This window comes from Arvicanthis niloticus, chromosome 9, assembly GCF_011762505.2.
Source record: "Arvicanthis niloticus isolate mArvNil1 chromosome 9, mArvNil1.pat.X, whole genome shotgun sequence".
Taxonomy (NCBI): Eukaryota; Metazoa; Chordata; class Mammalia; order Rodentia; family Muridae; genus Arvicanthis; species Arvicanthis niloticus.
Window position 1 is genome coordinate 22,654,311 of NC_047666.1, and position 18,775 is coordinate 22,673,085.

At 51.8% G+C, this 18,775-nt stretch overlaps 2 protein-coding genes across 5 annotated transcripts; one reads left to right on the forward strand and one right to left on the reverse strand.

Annotated features, from left to right (window-relative positions):
• The first annotated feature begins 73 nt into the window (after window positions 1-73).
• On the forward strand, window positions 74-9,074 carry Dqx1 (DEAQ-box RNA dependent ATPase 1). 4 transcript variants are annotated; one of them, XM_076939938.1, is made up of 12 exons: window positions 74-651; window positions 740-985; window positions 1,202-1,395; window positions 1,719-2,106; window positions 2,439-2,672; window positions 2,762-2,861; window positions 2,960-3,118; window positions 3,198-3,389; window positions 6,799-6,918; window positions 7,075-7,265; window positions 8,160-8,350; window positions 8,480-9,074. In XM_076939938.1, exons 2-12 carry the CDS (start codon window positions 758-760, stop codon window positions 8,634-8,636), a joined length of 2,154 nt encoding a protein of 717 aa, XP_076796053.1. In that variant the 5' UTR covers window positions 74-651; window positions 740-757; the 3' UTR covers window positions 8,637-9,074. The 4 variants fall into 4 exon arrangements, with proteins under 4 accessions (XP_076796053.1, XP_076796054.1, XP_076796052.1 ...); XM_076939939.1 differs by having other exon boundaries at window positions 74-379; window positions 474-985; XM_076939937.1 differs by having other exon boundaries at window positions 74-379.
• A 326-nt stretch (window positions 9,075-9,400) lies between these two features.
• On the reverse strand, window positions 9,401-16,661 carry Tlx2 (T cell leukemia homeobox 2). The gene is made up of 3 exons (XM_034512103.2): window positions 11,499-16,661; window positions 10,885-11,122; window positions 9,401-10,805 (listed from the first exon to the last, which is right to left on the reverse strand). Exons 1-3 carry the CDS (start codon window positions 11,896-11,898, stop codon window positions 10,589-10,591), a joined length of 855 nt encoding a protein of 284 aa, XP_034367994.1. The 5' UTR covers window positions 11,899-16,661; the 3' UTR covers window positions 9,401-10,588.
• Between the last annotated feature and the right edge of the window lie 2,114 nt (window positions 16,662-18,775).

Here is an 18,775-nt window from a genome sequence, read left to right on the forward strand (position 1 = left end):
ATGGTCAAAATGGAACTGTGGAAATTATACCAAACTGAAGACAAACAACCGGATCCGAGCTCAGTTATATTTGGGGGCTGTCACTCCAAAACTACAATTCCCAGAATGCATTTCACGAGTACAGGCGTGTCATAAAAGCTCAGTTATACAAGCTCAGTGTGGTAGCAGGAACCTGTTTTCCATAGGTTCCTAGCTAAGTTAACCAAGGTGGAACAAAAGGCCCCTCCCCAAGAAATCAAGCTCTGGGATTGGAGTTTGAGCTCAGCCTCCAGATGGGACCGGAATTTACCTTTGTACTCCAGGCAGTCCTGGGTTGGTGGTGCCTGACTGGGTGTGTCCAGAACTGGCTGCCATCCTGACGACTCAGAGCTGCTAGCAGGTTTGGATCCAGGATCACTAATGGCCCTGCTTACTGTCCCTTTCTCTTGCGTCTCCAGATTTCTTACTTTCCCCCTTTTGGGCCTTTCCCACAGATGACTATGCTTCTTGTAACTCCTGCTGCCCACATGGGCCCTGTGCTAGTCACAGGTCTTTACTACCCAGCTACAAACAGGGCAAAAGTCCACTTGTGATGTCCTCTTAGAAACACCCGGCACAGTTTCCTGGCAAGCGAATACTGCTGGGAAGGATAGACCCCAGGCATTATCCCCTGTGGGTTGAGGTTGGGGATCAAGCTGAGATGGGAATTGGGTACCAGTCACCAGATCTAAGGCCTTACTGGCTGCCCTGCTTTTCGTAGGTTCTGTGAACAGCCGCCATGGCCTCTGGGCTGGCAGAAGAGTCTGAACCAAGTTCTGGGGAGTCTGAGCTGGCAGTGAACCCCTTTGATGGGCTCCCCTTCTCTTCCTGCTACTATGAGCTTCTTGAGCAGCGTAGAGCCTTGCCCATCTGGGCTGCTCGCTTCCTGTTCTTGGAGCATTTGGAAAGTAGCCCCACTGGAGTGGTGCTGGTGTCTGGGGACCCTGGCTCTGGCAAGAGCACCCAGGTGGAGGAAGATTCTGGGAGTGGACAAAGGGCAGGGTTAAATGTACTTTTTCCTGGGTAAAGGAAAGGGGATGTGGGAAGAAGAAAGGGAAGGTAGATTAGGCTCACCCCACTGGGTGGTAAGGTTCAGGGATCCCAGTTCAGCTGGCCATAGTTCCTATAGCACTTGTGTCTGAAGGCCTCCAATCCTCTGACAAATTCCCTCTCCCTACCCCAGATTCCTCAATGGTGTGCAGAGTTTGCGCTGGCCAGAGGATTCCAAACAGGACAGGTTACAGTCACTCAGCCCTACCCTCTGGCAGCCATGAGCCTGGCTTCAAGGGTAGCTGATGAGATGGACCTGACCCTGGGTCATGAGATTGGATACAGCATCCCTCAGGAAGATTGCACTGGGCCTAACACCATGCTCAGGTGGGCCATTTGCTGTCTGACCTGAGCTTAATTCCACTTATTGAGTGGAAACAAACCCAATTGTCCAGCACTTCCCCATACCCTCAACTTAACCTGCCTTTGAGTCACGTGATACAAACCTCACTCCCACCACAAGATACAGGATATAGTGTGTGAACCAAATGCCCTCAACAGAGATGTAGGGTCCCACTTAGTGGTCCAAAGGCTTAGGACATCTTTTTCTGACCTTCAGTATCAAAAATCTAGCCACCTTGGGGGAAATACCCGGATTTAGTTCTGGTCCTTGTCCACACTGACTCCCTGCCCACTACCAATGCCAACAGGTTTTGCTGGGACAGGCTATTTCTGCAGGAAGTAGCCTCGACCCGGGGCCCTGGAGCCTGGAGTGTGCTGATACTGGATGAGGCTCAGGAGCGGTCAGTGGCCTCAGATTTACTCCAGGGGCTCCTGCGAGATACCAGACTGAGAAACCTGCCGGGGGACCCCAGAGTGGTTGTAATTACTGACCCGGCACTTGAACCAAAATTCCAAGCTTTCTGGGGCAATTCTCCTATTGTGCGTGTACCCAGGGAGCCTGGCGGAAATCCCACCCTTGCCTACAAGGACACTGTCCCTACTGACCTAGTGGAAGCTGCCTGCCAAGCTGTGCTTGAGCTGTGTCAGCGGGAAGAGGTACCAGGAGATGTGCTGGTGTATCTGCCTAGTGAGGAGGTAAAGAAAAAAGTAGATTGTGAGACACATTCCTATGCTGCCTTCCTGTCCCCGAGGCGACACATTTTAGGAATAGTGATTCTATTTACTCTTGGCTAAAGTCTTCACCGGGGGATCAAGGACTTCAGAATAAAGAAATTTGCAGCCCACTTTTAAAATTTCTTATTATGCAGAGTTTTGTGCACAGGGAACTAAAATTATAATGTGACCAACTTTAGAAGTATGTCTGTTTTCTCAGATAAAAGGGCCTTAGTTTTCATCAGTTTGTCCAAAAGGTCTGTGCTCTCCCAAGAAAGGTAAGAACTGCCCTAATGCCCCATCCCTCTCCTCAGGAAATTTCTCTGTGCTGTGAATCCTTGTCCAGGGAGATGGGGATGTTGGCTGCCCCAGGACCTACTCCAAGGGTGCTACCCCTTCACCCCGGCTGTGGGCAAGCCATCCAGACTGTGTATGAAGACACAAGAGTGAGTGTCCGGAAGATCGTGGTCACTCATTGGCTGGCAGATTTCTCCTTCTCCCTTCCTTCTGTCCGACATGTCATTGACTCGGGACTGGAACTTCGCAGTGTGAGTGAGAGAAATGCAGGGGAATGGACCCTCAGATAGAAGGGAACCACTCTCATCTGTCTTGGCCTTGTTTGGGGGCTGAATGACAGGTTTACAATCCTCGGATACGGGCAGAATCCCAGGTGTTGAGACCAATTAGCAAGTGTCAGGCAGAGGCAAGACTGCTGCGGGCCAGGGGGTTCCAACCAGGTAAGAGCCTTTGCCCTCAGACTGACCAAAAAAAAAAAAAAAAAGAGACCTTACACAAGCTCTGAGAAATCTACTTCCCCAGACCTTTCTCCTTTCAGGATCCTGCCTCCGCCTGTACTCTAAGTCCACCCTAGAACTAGAGGCTCCCCCACTGCCCCACCCCAAAGTATATGAAGAGAATCTGAGCTCCCTGGTGTTGCTACTAATGAGGAAACAGATTGCAGAGCCAGGGGAGTGCTGCTTCCTGGACCGGCCTGGTGAGCCCCACCCTGACCCTGTGCTGTCTGTGACATGAGGGTCAGAGCCTGTGATAGCTAAGCCCTGTGTCCTTACCAGCACCAGAATCACTGATGCAGGCCCTGGAAGACTTAGACTACCTGGCTGCGCTGGATGATGGTGGGGGCCTGTCAGACCTTGGAATCATCCTGTCGGAGTTCCCCCTGCCCCCGGAGCTGGCCAAAGCCCTGCTGGCCTCCTGCGAGTTTCACTGTGTGGATGAGATGCTCACTCTGGCTGCCATGCTCACGGGTACCTTTGTAGCTTTAATCTACCTCACCTGTTAGGCAGGACTTTGGGGGTTTTGCTTTGCTGAAAAATTTTACCCAGGGCCTCCTGTCTGTCAGGCAGCTGCTCAGCCCTGCACTGGGGTGAAGCTAGAATCATTGGTTCTTACAGCTGTGTCAGCCTTCCCACCCCCTCACAGCACGTAGGGAACCAAGTATCTACCCATCTCTTCCTATCATCTTCCATTACAGCCTTTACCTCTAATGCTTCTCTCTTCTTGGTGTACAGAATCTCGCCCACATTGACTAGATCCACTTACCTGTCCTCGCCGACCTCCCCCTTTCAGCCCTGCAACATAAACCCTATCCCAGTCTCACCCACTGCATTCCAGCTTCAGGACCATGGCCCCCTGCAATGACAGCCCACTAGTGAGGGTCCAGATACTCCAGCATTTGTTCATAACCTTGTAGCACAAGAACGTTCACCACTTTTGTGTGTGTATGTGTGTGCGTGTGCGTGCATGCGTGTGTGTGTACATGTGCGTGCATGCGTGTGTGTGTGTGTGCATATGTGTATGTGCGTGTGTGTGAGAGTGCATGTGTGTGCATGCGTGTGTGTGCGTGTGTGCGTGCATGTGTGTGTGTGTGCGTGCGTGTGCTCTGAAGCAGAGGAGGATGTCAGGTGTCCTACTCCTTCACTCTCTTATTCCCCTGAGGCCGAATCTGTTCCTGAATCTGAAGCCAGGCTGGTATCTCAGGCCAAAGTGATTCTCCGGTCTCCAGTTATAAGGTTATAGGTGTGTGTGGCCACGTCAGGTGGCATTTTCATGGGTACCCAGAATTTTAAATCAGGTCCTTATACTTGTGTAAAAAGTGTTCTTAACCACTGAGCCACCTCTCTAGCCATCACCCTTCTTTTTGAGGCAGGACCTTGCTATGTAGCCCATGCTGGCCTTGAACTTGAGACCTCTGTGGCACAGACATTGGGATTACAGGTACCCAGCATCCTGTAGTTTTCATCCCACCTCTATGGCCATTCTGTCCTCATCTCTTCCTTGGATTCTCATCCTCTTTTTCCATTGTAAATTCTGTCCACGGTTATAACATTTGGCCTGTGTGTCTTCTCATTCCAAGAATTCTGAACAAGTCCATCCACAGCACAGTCCACAGTACTGCCTCTATACTTGAAATTTCCAAACTCTACTTTGCATCTCTCTTGCCAGTATGACTTTTTAAAAATTAGGCCTTCACTATGTAGCCCTGACTGGTCTTGAACTCACAGAGATTTGCCTGCCTCTGCCTTCCAGTTCCTGGGGTTAAAGGCAGGTGCCACCACTCCTGGCTTTTTTCCCCAGTATCATTCTTTTAGATCTTAGGAAGGAGGCTATGGAGAGGGGAGAAAGTGAGGAGGGAGAGGGACACAGAGAGAAAGGAAAGAAGAGGGAGGAGAGACTCCTGAAGAGTATCCCCACACACAAGATTTTATTTTTATGTGTATGCCTGCAAGTCTGTGTGTACATCACAGCATGCAGTATATGTGGAGGCCATAGGAGGGCTTCTGATCCCCTGGAATTGGAGTAACGGGCTTGTAAGCCACCATATAGGTACTGGGAACCAAACCTGGAACTTCTGCAGGAACAGCTAGTGTTCTTAACTGCTGAACAATCTCTCCAGCTCTGTGTTCCTCTCTTTTTAAAAGTATTATTGTGCATGTACATGATGTATGATGTTTGGCAGCAGGGGTGTGTCACAGTTCATGTGTGTGCTCAGGGACAAGACTGTAGAATTGGTTCATTCCTTCCACCTATATGTGGGTTCTGGAGGTTGAACTAAAAGGCTAGGCTTATACAGTGTGTGCTGAGCCATTGTGCAGGCTTCTTTTTCTTTTCTTTCTTTCTCCTTGCCCCCTCCCAATCCCCGACAGGGTTTTATTCTGTCATTCAGGCTGGTCTAGAATCTACCATATATCTATCTCATGGTAGTCTCAAACTTGCAGGAATCCTGCCACAGCCTCCCAGGTAGTAGGATTACAGGCAAGTGCCACACAATACCTGGCTTTCCTAGTAAATAATTCTACTATACTAATCCATAGTGCCTCAGCTCAGAACTAAACTCAAATGTTCTATCCACTTGCCCTTCTTACCACTCCACCACAGTCCTCCTCTCTGCTCTGATTCAGACAATCCCATCACCTCTCTTGTTCTCCTATCCTAATCTGTCTCCAGAGTTCCCTTACCGGCTCCTACATGTGTTTCTCAGTTTATGCTCTCTGCATGATCACAGCCAATGCCAGTGTTGGGCACTCCCCTCTGCTCATCTGAATTCCGTCCATGGTCTCCTAACCAGTCATGTGGACCAACACTTGGACCCATAGTTTAACATTCTTCTTTGGCAGCTGTTCTCACCTTCTAGACTGTGAGAACTCTTTTGTATCACACAGTCAGCCTCTTACCTGAGTATGCAGATCACTCCAGCTTTCCTTGCCATGCTGCCACGTCACCCATCCTATACAACACAGATGGCATCTAATTCCCCAAATAAGCCATTAGCCTTTGTTCTGTGCTTTCCCCACAGCCTCAGATGGCCCCACAGTCCCCTCTCAATGCATACTCCTGACACTGACCTAAGGATTTCATGTTTTGCTCCCACCTCACCCTTGTCTCCACCACCAAAGCCTGGATCAGTTCACCGTCTCTGTGCTTTCAGAGTGCTTATTTGTTCACTTCCTTTTTGGACTCTCCCACCAGACTTGTGTGTGTTGAAGGGAGGCGGCATGTGTCAGTGTGCTTGCATGCAAAAGCTGGAGGAACAGGTCATCTGTTTCGCTAAACTGACTGGACAGCAAGCTCCCCGGATCTGCCTGTCTCTGTCCACCAGGTTCTGGAGTTACAAGCATAGGTAGCAGGCTAGGCTTTCTTACGTAGGTAGTGGGGATTCAGATCCAAGTCTCCGTTCCTGTACAGCAAGTGTCTACTGAATCATATGCACAGCCTTTCTCTGCTAGATCCTAATCTCCTCAGGGGCAAAAACTGCCTTTCGTTTCCAGACATCAGCATCTATGGAAGATGGGTTCCAGAACCCTCGGTGGGTACCACAATCTGCTGGTGCTTCAGTCTCCGGGATGTTGTAGAACTTGAACGTATCCTGAGCTTATTCTCCTACATGCAGCACCTCATACTGTGTGTAAACATGATTTAAAGCCCCCCCCCCCATGTTACTTAAGAACTAGTGAAGGATGATCTGCATATTCTCTATAGATGCAGAGCCAAGGATGGCGGCTGGCTGCACTTGCCTCCAAAGTATAAGGAAACGCAGAGCACCTAGAATCTATTGTCTTTTAAATTAAGCTCCCGGGAGGATTCCCTTCAGCATTCTGTGTGTGCCGCCACCCTGCCTTGTTCCTCCCAAACCACCTTCCTGTGTCCCGCCTCCAGCCGCTCCTGGGTTTACCCGGCCTCCGCTTTGTGCAGAAGAAGCTGCCTTGCGTCGGGCTCTGGAACACGCAGATGGCGATCACAGCTCTCTGATCCAGGTCTATGATGCCTTTGTACAAAGTAAGTGTCTCAGTCTGCACCCTCAGGGACTCCTAGGAAATACCCAATCAGCTGACAGACCTCTCTGTGTTCAGGAAGAGGAGGTCCTCTGCCCAAGGGTCGTCGTTCTTTGTGCATCTTAGGGACTTAATTGCAGGTGTTTCCTTTCTCCTCCAGGTGGAGCAGATGAAGCTTGGTGTCAGGCTCGGGGTCTAACCTGGGAGGCATTGTGTCAAGCCCACAAACTCCGAGCCGAGCTTGTGGACCTCATGCAGCGGATTGAGCTTCCCCTGTCCCAGCCAGCCTTTGGCTCCGAGCAGAACCGCAGAGACCTTCAGAAAGCACTGCTGTCAGGATACTTCCTCAAGGTTGGGGAGCGGGCTGAGCAGGGTAGCTGTGCCGGGTGTGGTGGTACACATCTCTGATGCCAGCACTCTAGAGGCAGACAGAGCTCTGTAAGTTTGAGGCCAACCTGGCCTACATATAAATTCTAGGGCAGCCTGGGCTGCGTAGTAAGATTCTGTCTCCAGACGGGGTGGAGGTGGGGATGGCTGAAGGGTTGCCTTGGCAATTAAGAGCACTTACTGTGCTTTCTCAGGGAACCCAGGGGACCCAGGTCTGGATCCTAGCACCCATGTGGTAGCTTACTACCACCGTTCTTAACTCCATTCAACGGCAGGCCCATGGTGTGCTAGTACATGCAGGCAAAATGGTCATACACATTAGATAAATAAATCATTTTTTTTTAATTTTAGAAAAAAAAAAAAGAATCAAAAGGCAGGGAGAAGGGGGCTAGGGGAAGAGCTGCGGAGGTAAAATACCTTGCTTCCATTTCAAGGACAGACTTTGATCCCCAGAACCCTGGGTTCACTTGCAGTCCTAGCACTGGGCAGGCAGAGACACGTGGGTCCCTGGGGCTCTCTAGCCAGCCTAGCCTAATGGCAGGTTCCAGGTTCTGTCTCCAAAAAAAAGCTGGGTGGCACCTGAGGAATGACACCCAAGATTGACAGCTGACGACTTTTCGGCTCTTCAATGCTCTGAATCCGTTCATGGCCCCTTCTTCCCTTCTTTCTTTTTAAAGGCAACGATGAGACGGGGGTCTCATGTTGTCCAGGCTGGCTCCAGACTCACTAAGTACCTCAGGCTGGCCTCAAATTTATGCTCCTCTGGCTCCTAAACCCTGGGATTATTGCCACGCCCAGCACCGGCCTTTATTTTCTGTCTCCTTACTTACTCCACCCATGTATCTGTGTTTCAATGAGGTGGCCCGAGACACGGATGGGACAGGAAATTATCTGCTTCTCACCCATAAACATGTAGCCCAGCTGTCTCCATACTGCAGCTACCGAAACCGCAGGACTCCAGCCCAGCCACCCACATGGGTGCTGTACCACAGCTTCTCCATATCTAAAGACAACTGCCTTTGCATTGTCTCTGAGATTCAGCCTGAGATGTGAGTTTCCTGACCCTTACTCTTACTGGGCCCTTCTTCTCCCATGGCCAGGGACCAAACCTAGAGCCAGCCGGAGGAAGAGGGTTGGTGACTCTGTGAAGGAGACCCCATCCTAACTTTCTCCAACAGGCTTCTGGAGATCGCCCCTCCTTACTTCCTGAGTAACTTGCCCCCCAGTGAGAGCAGAGACCTCCTGGACCAGCTGAGAGAAGGAACAGCAGAGCCGTCAGCAGTGACTGAAACTTCCTCTCCCCAAGAGTATGGAGACAGCTGTGTTCTGCAGTGAGCTGACTAAGAAATGGAGGCAGCCTCATCACATAGTGCCAAGGCGGTCGGCCAACTTAGAGACCCAAAGTGTAGGGCAAAGACACTCCTAGCACCCACGAGCCAAGAATGTTAGGAGGGAGCAAACAGAGCCGCAGTTCAGAACAAGGCAACCCTTTCCGTCCCTGTCCATAGGCAGGGAGCCCATGTTGCTCACCCCAGCCACATGTTGCCCCACACAACCTTGTCTCCTTGGGACTATAAAAGATTTTGGGGGCCTGGAGAGATGGCTCAGGGTTTAAGTAAGAGCACTGACTGCTCTTCCAGAGGTCATGAGTTCAATTCCCAGCAACCACATGGTGGCTCACAATCATCTGTAATTGGATCCAATGCCTTCTTCTGGTGTGTCAGTGACCGTTTGCTCACATACATAAAATAAATAAATCTTATTTAAAAATTATTTTTCTATGATGCCAAGTTTGATTTTTGGTTCTGCAGTGCCACGTACAACATCCATGAGTCAGAGATGGCACGTAAGGAAAGAGGGCGACTTCTACAGGGACCAAGCCTCTGTGCTGCCTGCTGTAGCTATCACTAGCACAGACCACGAGTGACCTGACTACCACAGGTCTCTGTCGCTGTCATAGTGTTCCAGCCTCCGCCAGAAACAAGACAGGAACAGCAGAATGAGACGAGATCCCCCTGTGAAGCCAGGAAGCTTTGCAACCATCCTCCATGTAACAAAAAGCCTGTGGCCTCTGACTCACCTACAGTCTGCAGTCTCTCTAATTTTTCATAATATTTATTGTGTGTGTGGATACACACCATAACACATGTGCAGTAGTCAGAGGACAAGTCGTAGAAATTGGTTTTCTTCCACAAACTTGTCCCTAGGGATCAAACTGAGACTGTCAGGATTACTGCAAGTGCCGACTCCTAGACTCCTAACATCGTTCAAACGAAAGGATGTCATGCTTTTCTTCCTGGCTGGGCACTCCTTCCCGTCTGTCCTTAGTCTGTTCTAATTTCTGAATCCACCACCGTCCTGCACATCCTAAATGTGTTTGTGGAATATGGTGGAAAGAAAGGCTCAATCCATGTAACTCCTCAGAGTTCCCCTCCCACCCACTGCCTCTGGAAATCTTGGCCCCACCGATCCATCTGTCTCCACCCCGTGATGGCAGTGAGATCCCCCAAAGGCAGGCATCAGAAATGTTTTCTCTCTAAATCAGCATTAGTTTTGCCTACTGTTAATCTTGCTCCCAGTTTCCTGGTCCACAGCACCGCTGGCTTCCTGGCCTCCACATCTCCAGTCTTAAGGTCATCTTTGGTTCTTCTTAGGTTTGCCAGTCTCAAAGCATCTCTTGTTCACTCTAACACTGAAATCTCCACCAGCGCCCCATCTTGCTTCTCTGACCCTGCATGGCCCCAGAGTCAGGTTCTCTTCCTAGATTTTATCTTCTGAGTATATAAGTATCTATCTTACCTACAGTTTAGGTGCATTAAAACTCTCAAGATGGAGAGCGGCCCGCAGCTCGGGTGAGACTGAGTCTAGAAGGAATCCTTAGTGATTGTTTTACAGATGAGGGTTGAGGTCCCTGTCACAGTAGGCCACATTCTCTAGTGCCAGCACCTCTTCCATTACCCCTCCCCCGCTGTCCTTGCTGTCTGACTTCACACCAGCTCAGTGACCCCCTTCCCAGCAGGACCTGAGCTCTGAGCTCACTCAGGGCAGAGTCGCAGTGCCTTGCAGGGTCCCTGCTTCACTCACAGTCCTGCAGGTTTCCCTTTCAACCCACATCTCAGTGGATCTTTAAAAAAAAAAAAAAATGCCATGAAGGGCGGAGTCAAAGTGCGGGCCAGGGGCCACTGGTGGCCAAGGAGCCTCAGAGGACAGCCGCAGGCCTTCCGCTCCTCACGCTTCGCTGGAGGCACCGCACCCGGCCACGTTGGCGCTCGTCGAGCAGGCGTCGCTCACACCACCGAGGCGAGCCCGGACACCGAAGCCACCTTGTTGTCCTCGGCCCAGGGCTGCAGATTCTGCAGCGCGAAGAGCGACGAGTTGTGCAGGCAGAGCGGGTCCGGTGGCAGCGGTGGCCGCAGCGGCCGGGGCAGCGCGTCTTGCTGCAGGTGCAGCAGCAGGCGACCCGCGCGGTGCCGCTCGGCTTCGCGCTCCTCCGCCGTCTGGCGCCTGGGCGGGCGGAGAGCCGGGGTCAGCGGGCGGCCCGGCCCTTCCCCGCCACTCGGCCCGCCCGCGCCCCGCGCCTCACCGCCACTTGGTGCGTCGGTTCTGGAACCAGGTCTTGACCTGCGCGTCCGTCATGCGCAGGGCCTTGGCCAGCGCCGCCCTCTCTGCCGACGCCAGGTACTTCTGGCGCAGGAAGCGGCGCTCCAGCTCCAGCACCTGCGAGCGGGAAAAGGAGGTGCGCGGCTTCTTGCGCTTCGGGGGGGTCCGGTTTTGGTAGGGGTGGCCTATGCGACGTGTCCCAGAGAAGGGCGAGAGCGCAGCTATGGGACGGAAGAGCAGGGCAATGTTTGGGGGTGGTCCGAGGTGAAACTGAGAAGAAAGCCCCTAGTCCTTATGGGGGGAGGGGGTTCCCCCAACCACAGAATCCTCATTCAAGAATCGGGGTCCTCCCAAACTTCACCCTGCCCCTCCTCGCGGTAGGCACCGTGGGGCCGCAGAGGCAGGGCGCATGCACCCGACGACGGCAGCTCTCTCCTTACTGCCTCTCCGCTGAGGGACCGAAAACTTTGGGGTCGGGGAGGGCCCACCGGGAGGAGCAGAGGGGAGAGATGAACTGGGTAATGGGGTTGGAGCAGAAAGCAGAGGCGAAGAAACGGGGTCGCGGGGAAAGGACACCGAAGGGTTGGGCAATCTCACCCGTAAGCCTGTCCTTTGCAAAGCGGCGGCCGCTGTCCATCCAGGGGAAGGTGAGTCCGGCTAGGCCCCCGGCGCCACCCAAACCAGAGGGTCCGGGCACAGCGGGGGCCGCACCCGAGGGCGGCGGCACAGGCAGCGGGCGGTGTGCCGGGACGCGGATCACGCCGCCGGGGCCCACTCCCGAGCCTCTAGGCAACGAGGCCAGCGAGCCGGCTGGAGCATAGCCTGAGGCTCCGTGAAATCCACCGGAGAACGCCGCACTCTCCCCGTGGCTCTGGCCCGCCTGCCCGGGACCCAGACTGCCCCCCGGGGGTTCGGGGCCGCTCAGGATCTGATCGATGCCGAAGCTGATGGGTTCGTGGTGCGGAAGGTTGTGCGGAACCAACACCGCGGGCTCCATGGGTCCAAGCCTGAGAGGCTGGATGACTGGAAAGGGTGTCTGTGACCGCTGCGGGAGCCCGGCGGCAAGCTCTCCGGGCAGCAGCTTCAGGGGCCCGCGGGGCTGGCCACGGCCACGCGCCGGGGCCCCCGGGACAGCGACATCCCTGTGCACTGGGCGCAGCCGCGCGTGTGCCCGTCCCTCCCGGGAGTCCGCTCAGGGACTCGCATCCCGAAGGAGCGCGGCGGGTGGGGGTCCCAGGAGCGCAGGTGGACGCTAGGTTGCCCAGGCCGCTGCCCGAGTCCGGTGTGGAGAGGGGTGGCCAGCTCAGGCAGGGGCAGTGACTCGGGTGGGCAGAGGGGGCTAAGGGAGGGCAGGGGCGGGGCTCCGCTGTTAAAGGGGAAAGGATGGCTGGATGTGCCGGGCGCAGGCAGAGGAGGGCGCGGGTGTCAGGAAGGCGCGGTGCGCGGGAGGGGCCGCTGACTCAGCCGGGATGCTCGCGCGCCCGCATCCTCACCGGCCTCCACCTTCGGGCTGCCTCGCGGGTTCCTCGGCAGGGCCTTCTCTCCCCAGACCCCACTCTTCGCCTCCCGATGGGTGCCGCTGGCCAGTTCCTGGATTCGTTGTGGCCCCTACCCAAATGACCTCTAAGACCAAATCTCGTTGTGGCTACCTGGCTCTGCAAGAAGCGGTTGGGGAACGGCGATCCGCGATCTGGAGTCCCAGGAAGAGGCCAGGCGTGGGAAGCTGACTGTGGCCGGGCGCGTACGGTGGGCTCGGGCAGGAAACGAACATCTGAGCTTGGAGTCGTGGTACACCTCCTGGCTTTTTTCTATGCCACTCCCCACCTTACTGGTCCTGGCCGACCAGGAATTAGTAGCCTGTTTCTTAGAATTTCAATTTTTTGAAATTGCTGTAAATCGGACCCGTGTCTCAAACGGACTAACCCCGGCCTCCACCGCGGGATTCCACTTCTCTAATTCGCATCTTGGAAAGCTGTCCTCACACACTGTCCTCGCTTCTCTAAGGCGAAAGGGCTACACTGGGGACTCGCTGAGGCCTTGGGAGGCTCCGGGCTCCGCACCCTACAGACACTTTACCCCACCCAAGCATCAGAAAATGCGCCTGTGAGCAGTGCCAGCCAAGGAAAAGTGGGGGAAGGCTGAAGAGGCTTGGTGACCTTGTGACCTCTGGGCGCGGACTCAGGAGCTGGGAGTATGTGACCTCTGGGTCCCTCCCCGGGATGGGACCCCTGCCGGGCGGGCCCCTAAGCCGAAGACACGCCCCTGCCGCCACCCTGCCCGGTGCAGGCCGCCATAATCGGGTTAGCTGGGCCGGAATTACATTACCTTCCCCAGCCCGCCCTGGCCTTGGGGGGGGCCCTGGCGCCTCCGAGCCGGTGAGACTGGGCCCAGGGAGGGGGGCAGAGGGTGGGCACGGAGGCACTGCTCAGCCTGCTTTGGACACATTCTGGCCAGAAGACCCCGCCCCGCTATGACAGACCTAGACCCTCACCCCTATCCACTTCAGGGTTCAGCTCTACCCTAAGGCTTTCCCGCGTGAAGCGAAGTGCCTAGCAAGTATAAACCTCTTGGGACTACTGTCCTAGTTGTTTCTCCAGGATCCCCCTGGGAAAGGCGCCCCTCCTTTCTCCCAGCAGATGGGCTGGCAGCCTGGCGCCTGGGGCAGGGTGAAGGGGTCTTTTCTCTCCTGGGAACCAGAATATTTGGGCATCTGGACAAGAACATAAAAGTAGATAAAAGTAGGCCCTCCTCTCCAGTGTAATCGGAAGCGGGGGGGGGGGGGTGGTAGTGGAGGTGAAGACAGACAGTGGTTAGGGGCTCAGGAGGACATTAGTATTGTGTAGACGTCCTCTCTCCTTGGCCCCATCTATCCTCAGCTATTCCTCCCATTTTCCTGGTCACAGGGCGGGAGAGGGGACAAATTGGCAATGGTGCTTTTTATACCCCCTAGAGAACACTTTCATTTCCTCTCCTTTCGAAGAGCTCTCCCCAGCCATGCCACCCCACCCCACCCACCTCACCCTGTTCTGAGCAGCAGGGGGGTGGGGGGTGGGGGGAAAGGCCATACGGAACTTGAAGCTCCAAGCCAAGCACGAAATACACCACTGGATGAGAGCCTAGGACCCCGGCTCCGGCTCGCAGCTGAGCTAGGAGGGTGAGCTTCATGGGGGAAGGTACCCATCTCTCACTAAACTGAATAAATCCTTTTGAAGTCGTCAAAGAATGAATCAGTGAATGAGAAACAGGCAGTTGGTGAAGACCTGGATGACTGTCACCCTTGAGGTCTGTGCAGATGACACTCTCCTATTGATGACTTTTTGAGGAGAATGGCCACCACAAAGGGCAGCTGTGCTCACAAATCTGGGAGTTAATGAGAAAACTGTCTAGTACTTGGCTGTAAGGACGGAGGATACCACATTTTGTCAGCCACAGGCCCACCCAAGGGTCTCTCTTCCTGCTTCCATCTCTTCTTGAATGGTTCCTGCTAGTTCAGGTTGAAGATGGGGCTTCTGGGTAAGTGCTTCCTCCTGCCCTATCACTCACACCTTCAAGTGTTTTCTTTTCCTTTCTTTCTCCTCCACCCCCTTTTTAATGTTTGGGGTTGTGTCTTGCTACGTAACCCAAGCTGGTCTTAAATTCTCCACCCTCCTACCTCTTCTGTCCTCCTGGACACTGAGCTTCCAGGCCAGCACTGCCTTGTACGGTCACCCCAGAGTCCCCAGAGTCCTTGAGTTCTTGAAGCCGCAGCTTCCAGGAAAGAAGCTGAGTGTTCCACCTCAGCTCCTTCCTTCCCAGTGTTGTTCTTCAAGATGGCCTCAACTCTTATGTCACCATCCCTGTCATCAGCTTAGTCCTTCCTACTCCCAGCTCAGAATCTCCTCATCTGGACAAAGTCTTTGTCTGACTTCTTAAGGGAAGATTTCATTTCTTCTTTCCTTTGTTTTATCCATGGCTACTGCCTCCATTTCCCACCCCCATCCCCCGCCCCAGCAGTTCTTGTGTTTCCCAGTGGAGAGTGTTTTTCCCACACCACCGCTGGTTCTTTTCGGAGGGTGAGGGTAGGGGTGAGGGTGTCTCACTATGTAGTCCTGGCTGGCCTGGAACTCATTCTGTAGGCCAGCTGGCCTTAAACTCATGGGGATCCACCTGCCTCTCCCTGTTGAGTGTACAAGGACGCACAACAACCCATTATTTCTTGAATTTTCTTTCCTTCCTTTTTTAAATTTAAAATTACATTTATTTTTAGTGTAGTGTGCATGTGTGTGTGCTCGCATGTGCGCGCATGTGTGCACCTGTGTGCACCACTGTGAATGTGGAGCTCTCCTCCTACCATGGAGGTCCCAGGGATCAAACTCAGGTCATCAGGTTGGCAGCAAGCACCTCCACCTGCGGATCATCTCACCAGCTCTTAAAATGCCTCTCCTTTTGGCTTCTATTTGTTTTTCTTTTTCTTTTGGGCCCTGGGAATTGGCGATAGTGCCTCAAGCATGCTAGGCAAGTGCCTTCCCACTGAGCCACACCCCCAGCCTTGCTTTCTGTTGCTCTTGAGTTCTGTAACATGGGCTTACATTGTTTGTTACTGCTTCTAGGCTTCCTCTACTGGCTTTGCTTTTTTCTGGAGAATTCAAGCATGCCTCAGAGCTCTCTCTGACTATAGCTTTTCGACACCTCTTCAGGTTTCCTCTGTTCTCACACCCACCCAGACAGCAGTGGCATCTGACTTTTGAGTCTCATCCCTCCAGTTGCACTTCTCTTCTAGCCTTCTGGCCAACTCCACCTGGCTCTCTTGAAGCCACCCTAAGTCCAACAGGCTGGAGGAAATGCTCACTTCTCATTCATCTGCTTAGGCCTACTAGTCTGGCTGCTTCCTTCTACCATGCTTTCCTTTAAAGTTTATAATGCAAAGAAAATAGCCAGGCTGTGGTAGCACACGCCTTTAATCCCAGCACTTAGGAGGCAGAGGCAAGTCAATTTCTGAGTTCAAGGCCAGCCTGATCTACAGAGCAAATTACAGGACAGCCAGAGCTACACAGAGAAACCCTGTCTCAAAAATAGATAGATAGATAGATAGATAGATAGATAGATGATAAATAGAATAATAGATAGATGGATGAATAGATAGATAGATAATGGATATATGATAAAGTTTAAAAAGCAACCACTGACTTCTCTTCAGCCTACTTCTTTGCTGGTTTTCTGTAGCTCAGGTCTTGCATTCACTATGTAGCTGTGGCTGGCTTTGAACTCTGATCTTCCTGCCTCTACCTTCGAGGTGCTAGGATTACAGGTGTGTGACATTTCCAGCTACTGCCCTCCATTCCCATTGCTAAGTCCTTAATTTACGCTGTCATCCTTACCTACATTCTTTCATTTGTTCACTTAGTACATTTTTAAAAAGATTTCTTTAGATTTTATGTCCATGTGTGTTTGCCTGCTTGAGTTTACGTGCACTATATGTGTGCAAGACCCCTCAGAGGACAGGCGCTCCCCTGAAGCCAGAGTTACAGGCAGTTGTGAGCCACTTCTCCAACATGGGTGCTGGGAACCGAACTCCTGTCCTCTGCAAGAGCAGTGAGTGCTCTTCACTGCTGGACTGTCTCTCCAGCCTCCATTCGGGATATTTTAACATGCACTGTGTGCTCAGATCTGGAGATAAAGATGTGGACAGCACATTCTATTATAAAAGGCAGATGAAAAACTAGAAAAAAATATTAGAAACAAATACTAAAGTGTCTACGTAATATATGAAGAGCTAGAATACACACAGAAATGCATCCTATAAGTCTAACTACCTTAGGAGGCTGAGGCAGGAGGCTCACAAGTTTGAAGCCAGGTGGAAGAACACTGGGTTTCAAAGAAAGAAAGAAAGAAAGAAAGAAAGAAAGAAAGAAAGAAAGAAAGAAAGAAAGCAAGCAAGCTCAGTCAATAAAGTGCTGGCTATACAGATGTGAGAATCTATACAGATGATGTGAGGATCTGCTATACAGATGTGAGAATCTATACAGATGATGTGAGGATCTGCTATACAGATGTGAGGATCTATACAGATGATGTGAGGATCTGCTATACAGATGTGAGGGTCTGCTATACAGATGTGAGGATCTATACAGATGTGAGAGTCTGCTATACAGATGATGTGAGGGTCTGCTATACAGATGTGAGGATCTGCTATACAGATGTGAGGGTCTACTATACAGATGATGTGAGAATCTGCTACACAGATGTGAGAATCTGCTACACAGATGTGAGGATCTGCTATACGGATGTGAGGGTCTGCTATACGGATGTGAGGGTCTGCTATACAGATGTGAGGGTCTGCTATACAGATGTGAGGGTCTGCTATACAGATGTGAGGGTCTGCTATACAGATGTGAGGGTCTGCTATACAGATGTGACGGCCTGGGTGAGTCCCAGCATTCACATGAAAGGGTAGGTGTGGTGGAGCACTGGGGGCTGGGGGTAGTGACAGGAGAGCCACTGTGGCTTGTTAGCTAGCTAGCTTAACCTTATTATCAAGGACGTTCTCCTCAGGTCTCTCAGGATCCTAAGGACACTGGAGTTTGACATGTATGCACACACATGTGCTCACTGTAGTATGCATATGCACACATACAAAAAGTTACATTAAAAAAGATTTATCTTTTTAATTTATGAGTTTGCCTGTGTGAGTTTATGCACACCACATGCATACAAGACTCCAGAAGAGGGCATCCAATGCCCTGGAACTGGAGTTACAAGTGATTGTGAAAGGCGTCATCTGGGAACTGGGAACTGAGTCATCCGGAAAAGGGCAGTAAACACTCTTAATCACAGACCATCCCTCCAATCCCAAGTCAATTTTTTTTTTTTTTTTTTTTTTTAAAGAAAAAGACCCAGAACCTGGCATGGTGTGGCACACGCCTTTAATCCCTTGAAAAGCAGAAGCAGTTGATCTCTGTGAATTCAAAGCCAGCCAGATCTATCTTGGGATTGCCAGGTAGCCAGGGCTAAATAGTGAGACTCTTTCTCAAAACCAAACAAAATAAATGTTAACAATGCTAAAACAAAGCTAAAAACAATGCTAAATAAATGTCAACAATGTTCAAATGGTAAGCATAAAGCAAGAAAGGTAGAGGTCAAATAAGGTTATTTATGCAGCAGGGACAGGAAGACCTGATGGGGGTGGGGGAACACGGATGGCCAGCGTGCAAAGCAGAGCCCATCTCAGTATGTCTATGGAATAAACATGGAGGAGCCCAGTGTGACCGGAGAAACCATTCAAGGCCTTAGGCTTTTATTCTGCCAGAAAAGGGAAGCTATCAAGTTGTGGGGGTTTGTTTTAGATTTATTTATGTGCACGAGTGTTTTTCTCTATATGTGTATGTGTACCACAGACATGCTGTAGTGCCTGTGGGGGCCCCACTTGGGCACTGGATCGTCTGCAGCTGGAGTGACAGATTGTTGAGAACCTTTTATATGGTGCTGAGAAGTGAACCTAAGTCCTCCCATGAGCAGCCAGTGCAAATAGCATCTGAGCCATCTCTTCAGTCCCTGGGGTTGCTTAGTTGTGTGTTCCTAGGGTCAGCACAGGGCCTGGGGCAAGCACTCTATCACTGAGCTGTAAGCACCACACTATTCAAATACCTCAAATAGGAAAAAGACAGAAAACAAACTGACTATTTGTTTTGGTTTCTTGAGACAGGATTTCTTTGTGTCCTGGAACTTGCTCTGTAAACCAGGCTGGGCTCAAACTCAGAGATCCACTGCCTCTGCCTTGCATATTAGAATTAAAGGCATGTGCCACCACACTTGTCTCCACAATCTGATTTTTCAATTTTATGATTTACTTATTGCTTGTTTTTGAGACTGTCTTATATAGCCCAGGTTGACTTCAA

What these genes read in the sequence shown, in the direction of transcription:
- Dqx1 (XM_076939938.1), top strand. Translation starts at nt 758, where the DNA reads ATGGCCTCTGGGCTGGCAGAAGAGTCTGAACCAAGTTCTGGGGAGTCT. An exon ending in CGGGACTGGAACTTCGCAGT is followed by an intron (nt 2,673 to 2,761) that starts GTGAGTGAGAGA and finishes GCTGAATGACAG; the next exon opens with GTTTACAATCCTCGGATACG. An exon ending in TGTCAGGATACTTCCTCAAG is followed by an intron (nt 7,266 to 8,159) that starts GTTGGGGAGCGG and finishes TGTTTCAATGAG; the next exon opens with GTGGCCCGAGACACGGATGG.
- Tlx2 (XM_034512103.2), bottom strand. Translation starts at nt 11,898, where the DNA reads ATGGAGCCCGCGGTGTTGGTTCCGCACAACCTTCCGCACCACGAACCC. An exon ending in TGCAAAGGACAGGCTTACGG is followed by an intron (nt 11,123 to 11,498) that starts GTGAGATTGCCC and finishes TCCGTCCCATAG; the next exon opens with CTGCGCTCTCGCCCTTCTCT. An exon ending in AACCGACGCACCAAGTGGCG is followed by an intron (nt 10,806 to 10,884) that starts GTGAGGCGCGGG and finishes CCGCCCGCCCAG; the next exon opens with GCGCCAGACGGCGGAGGAGC.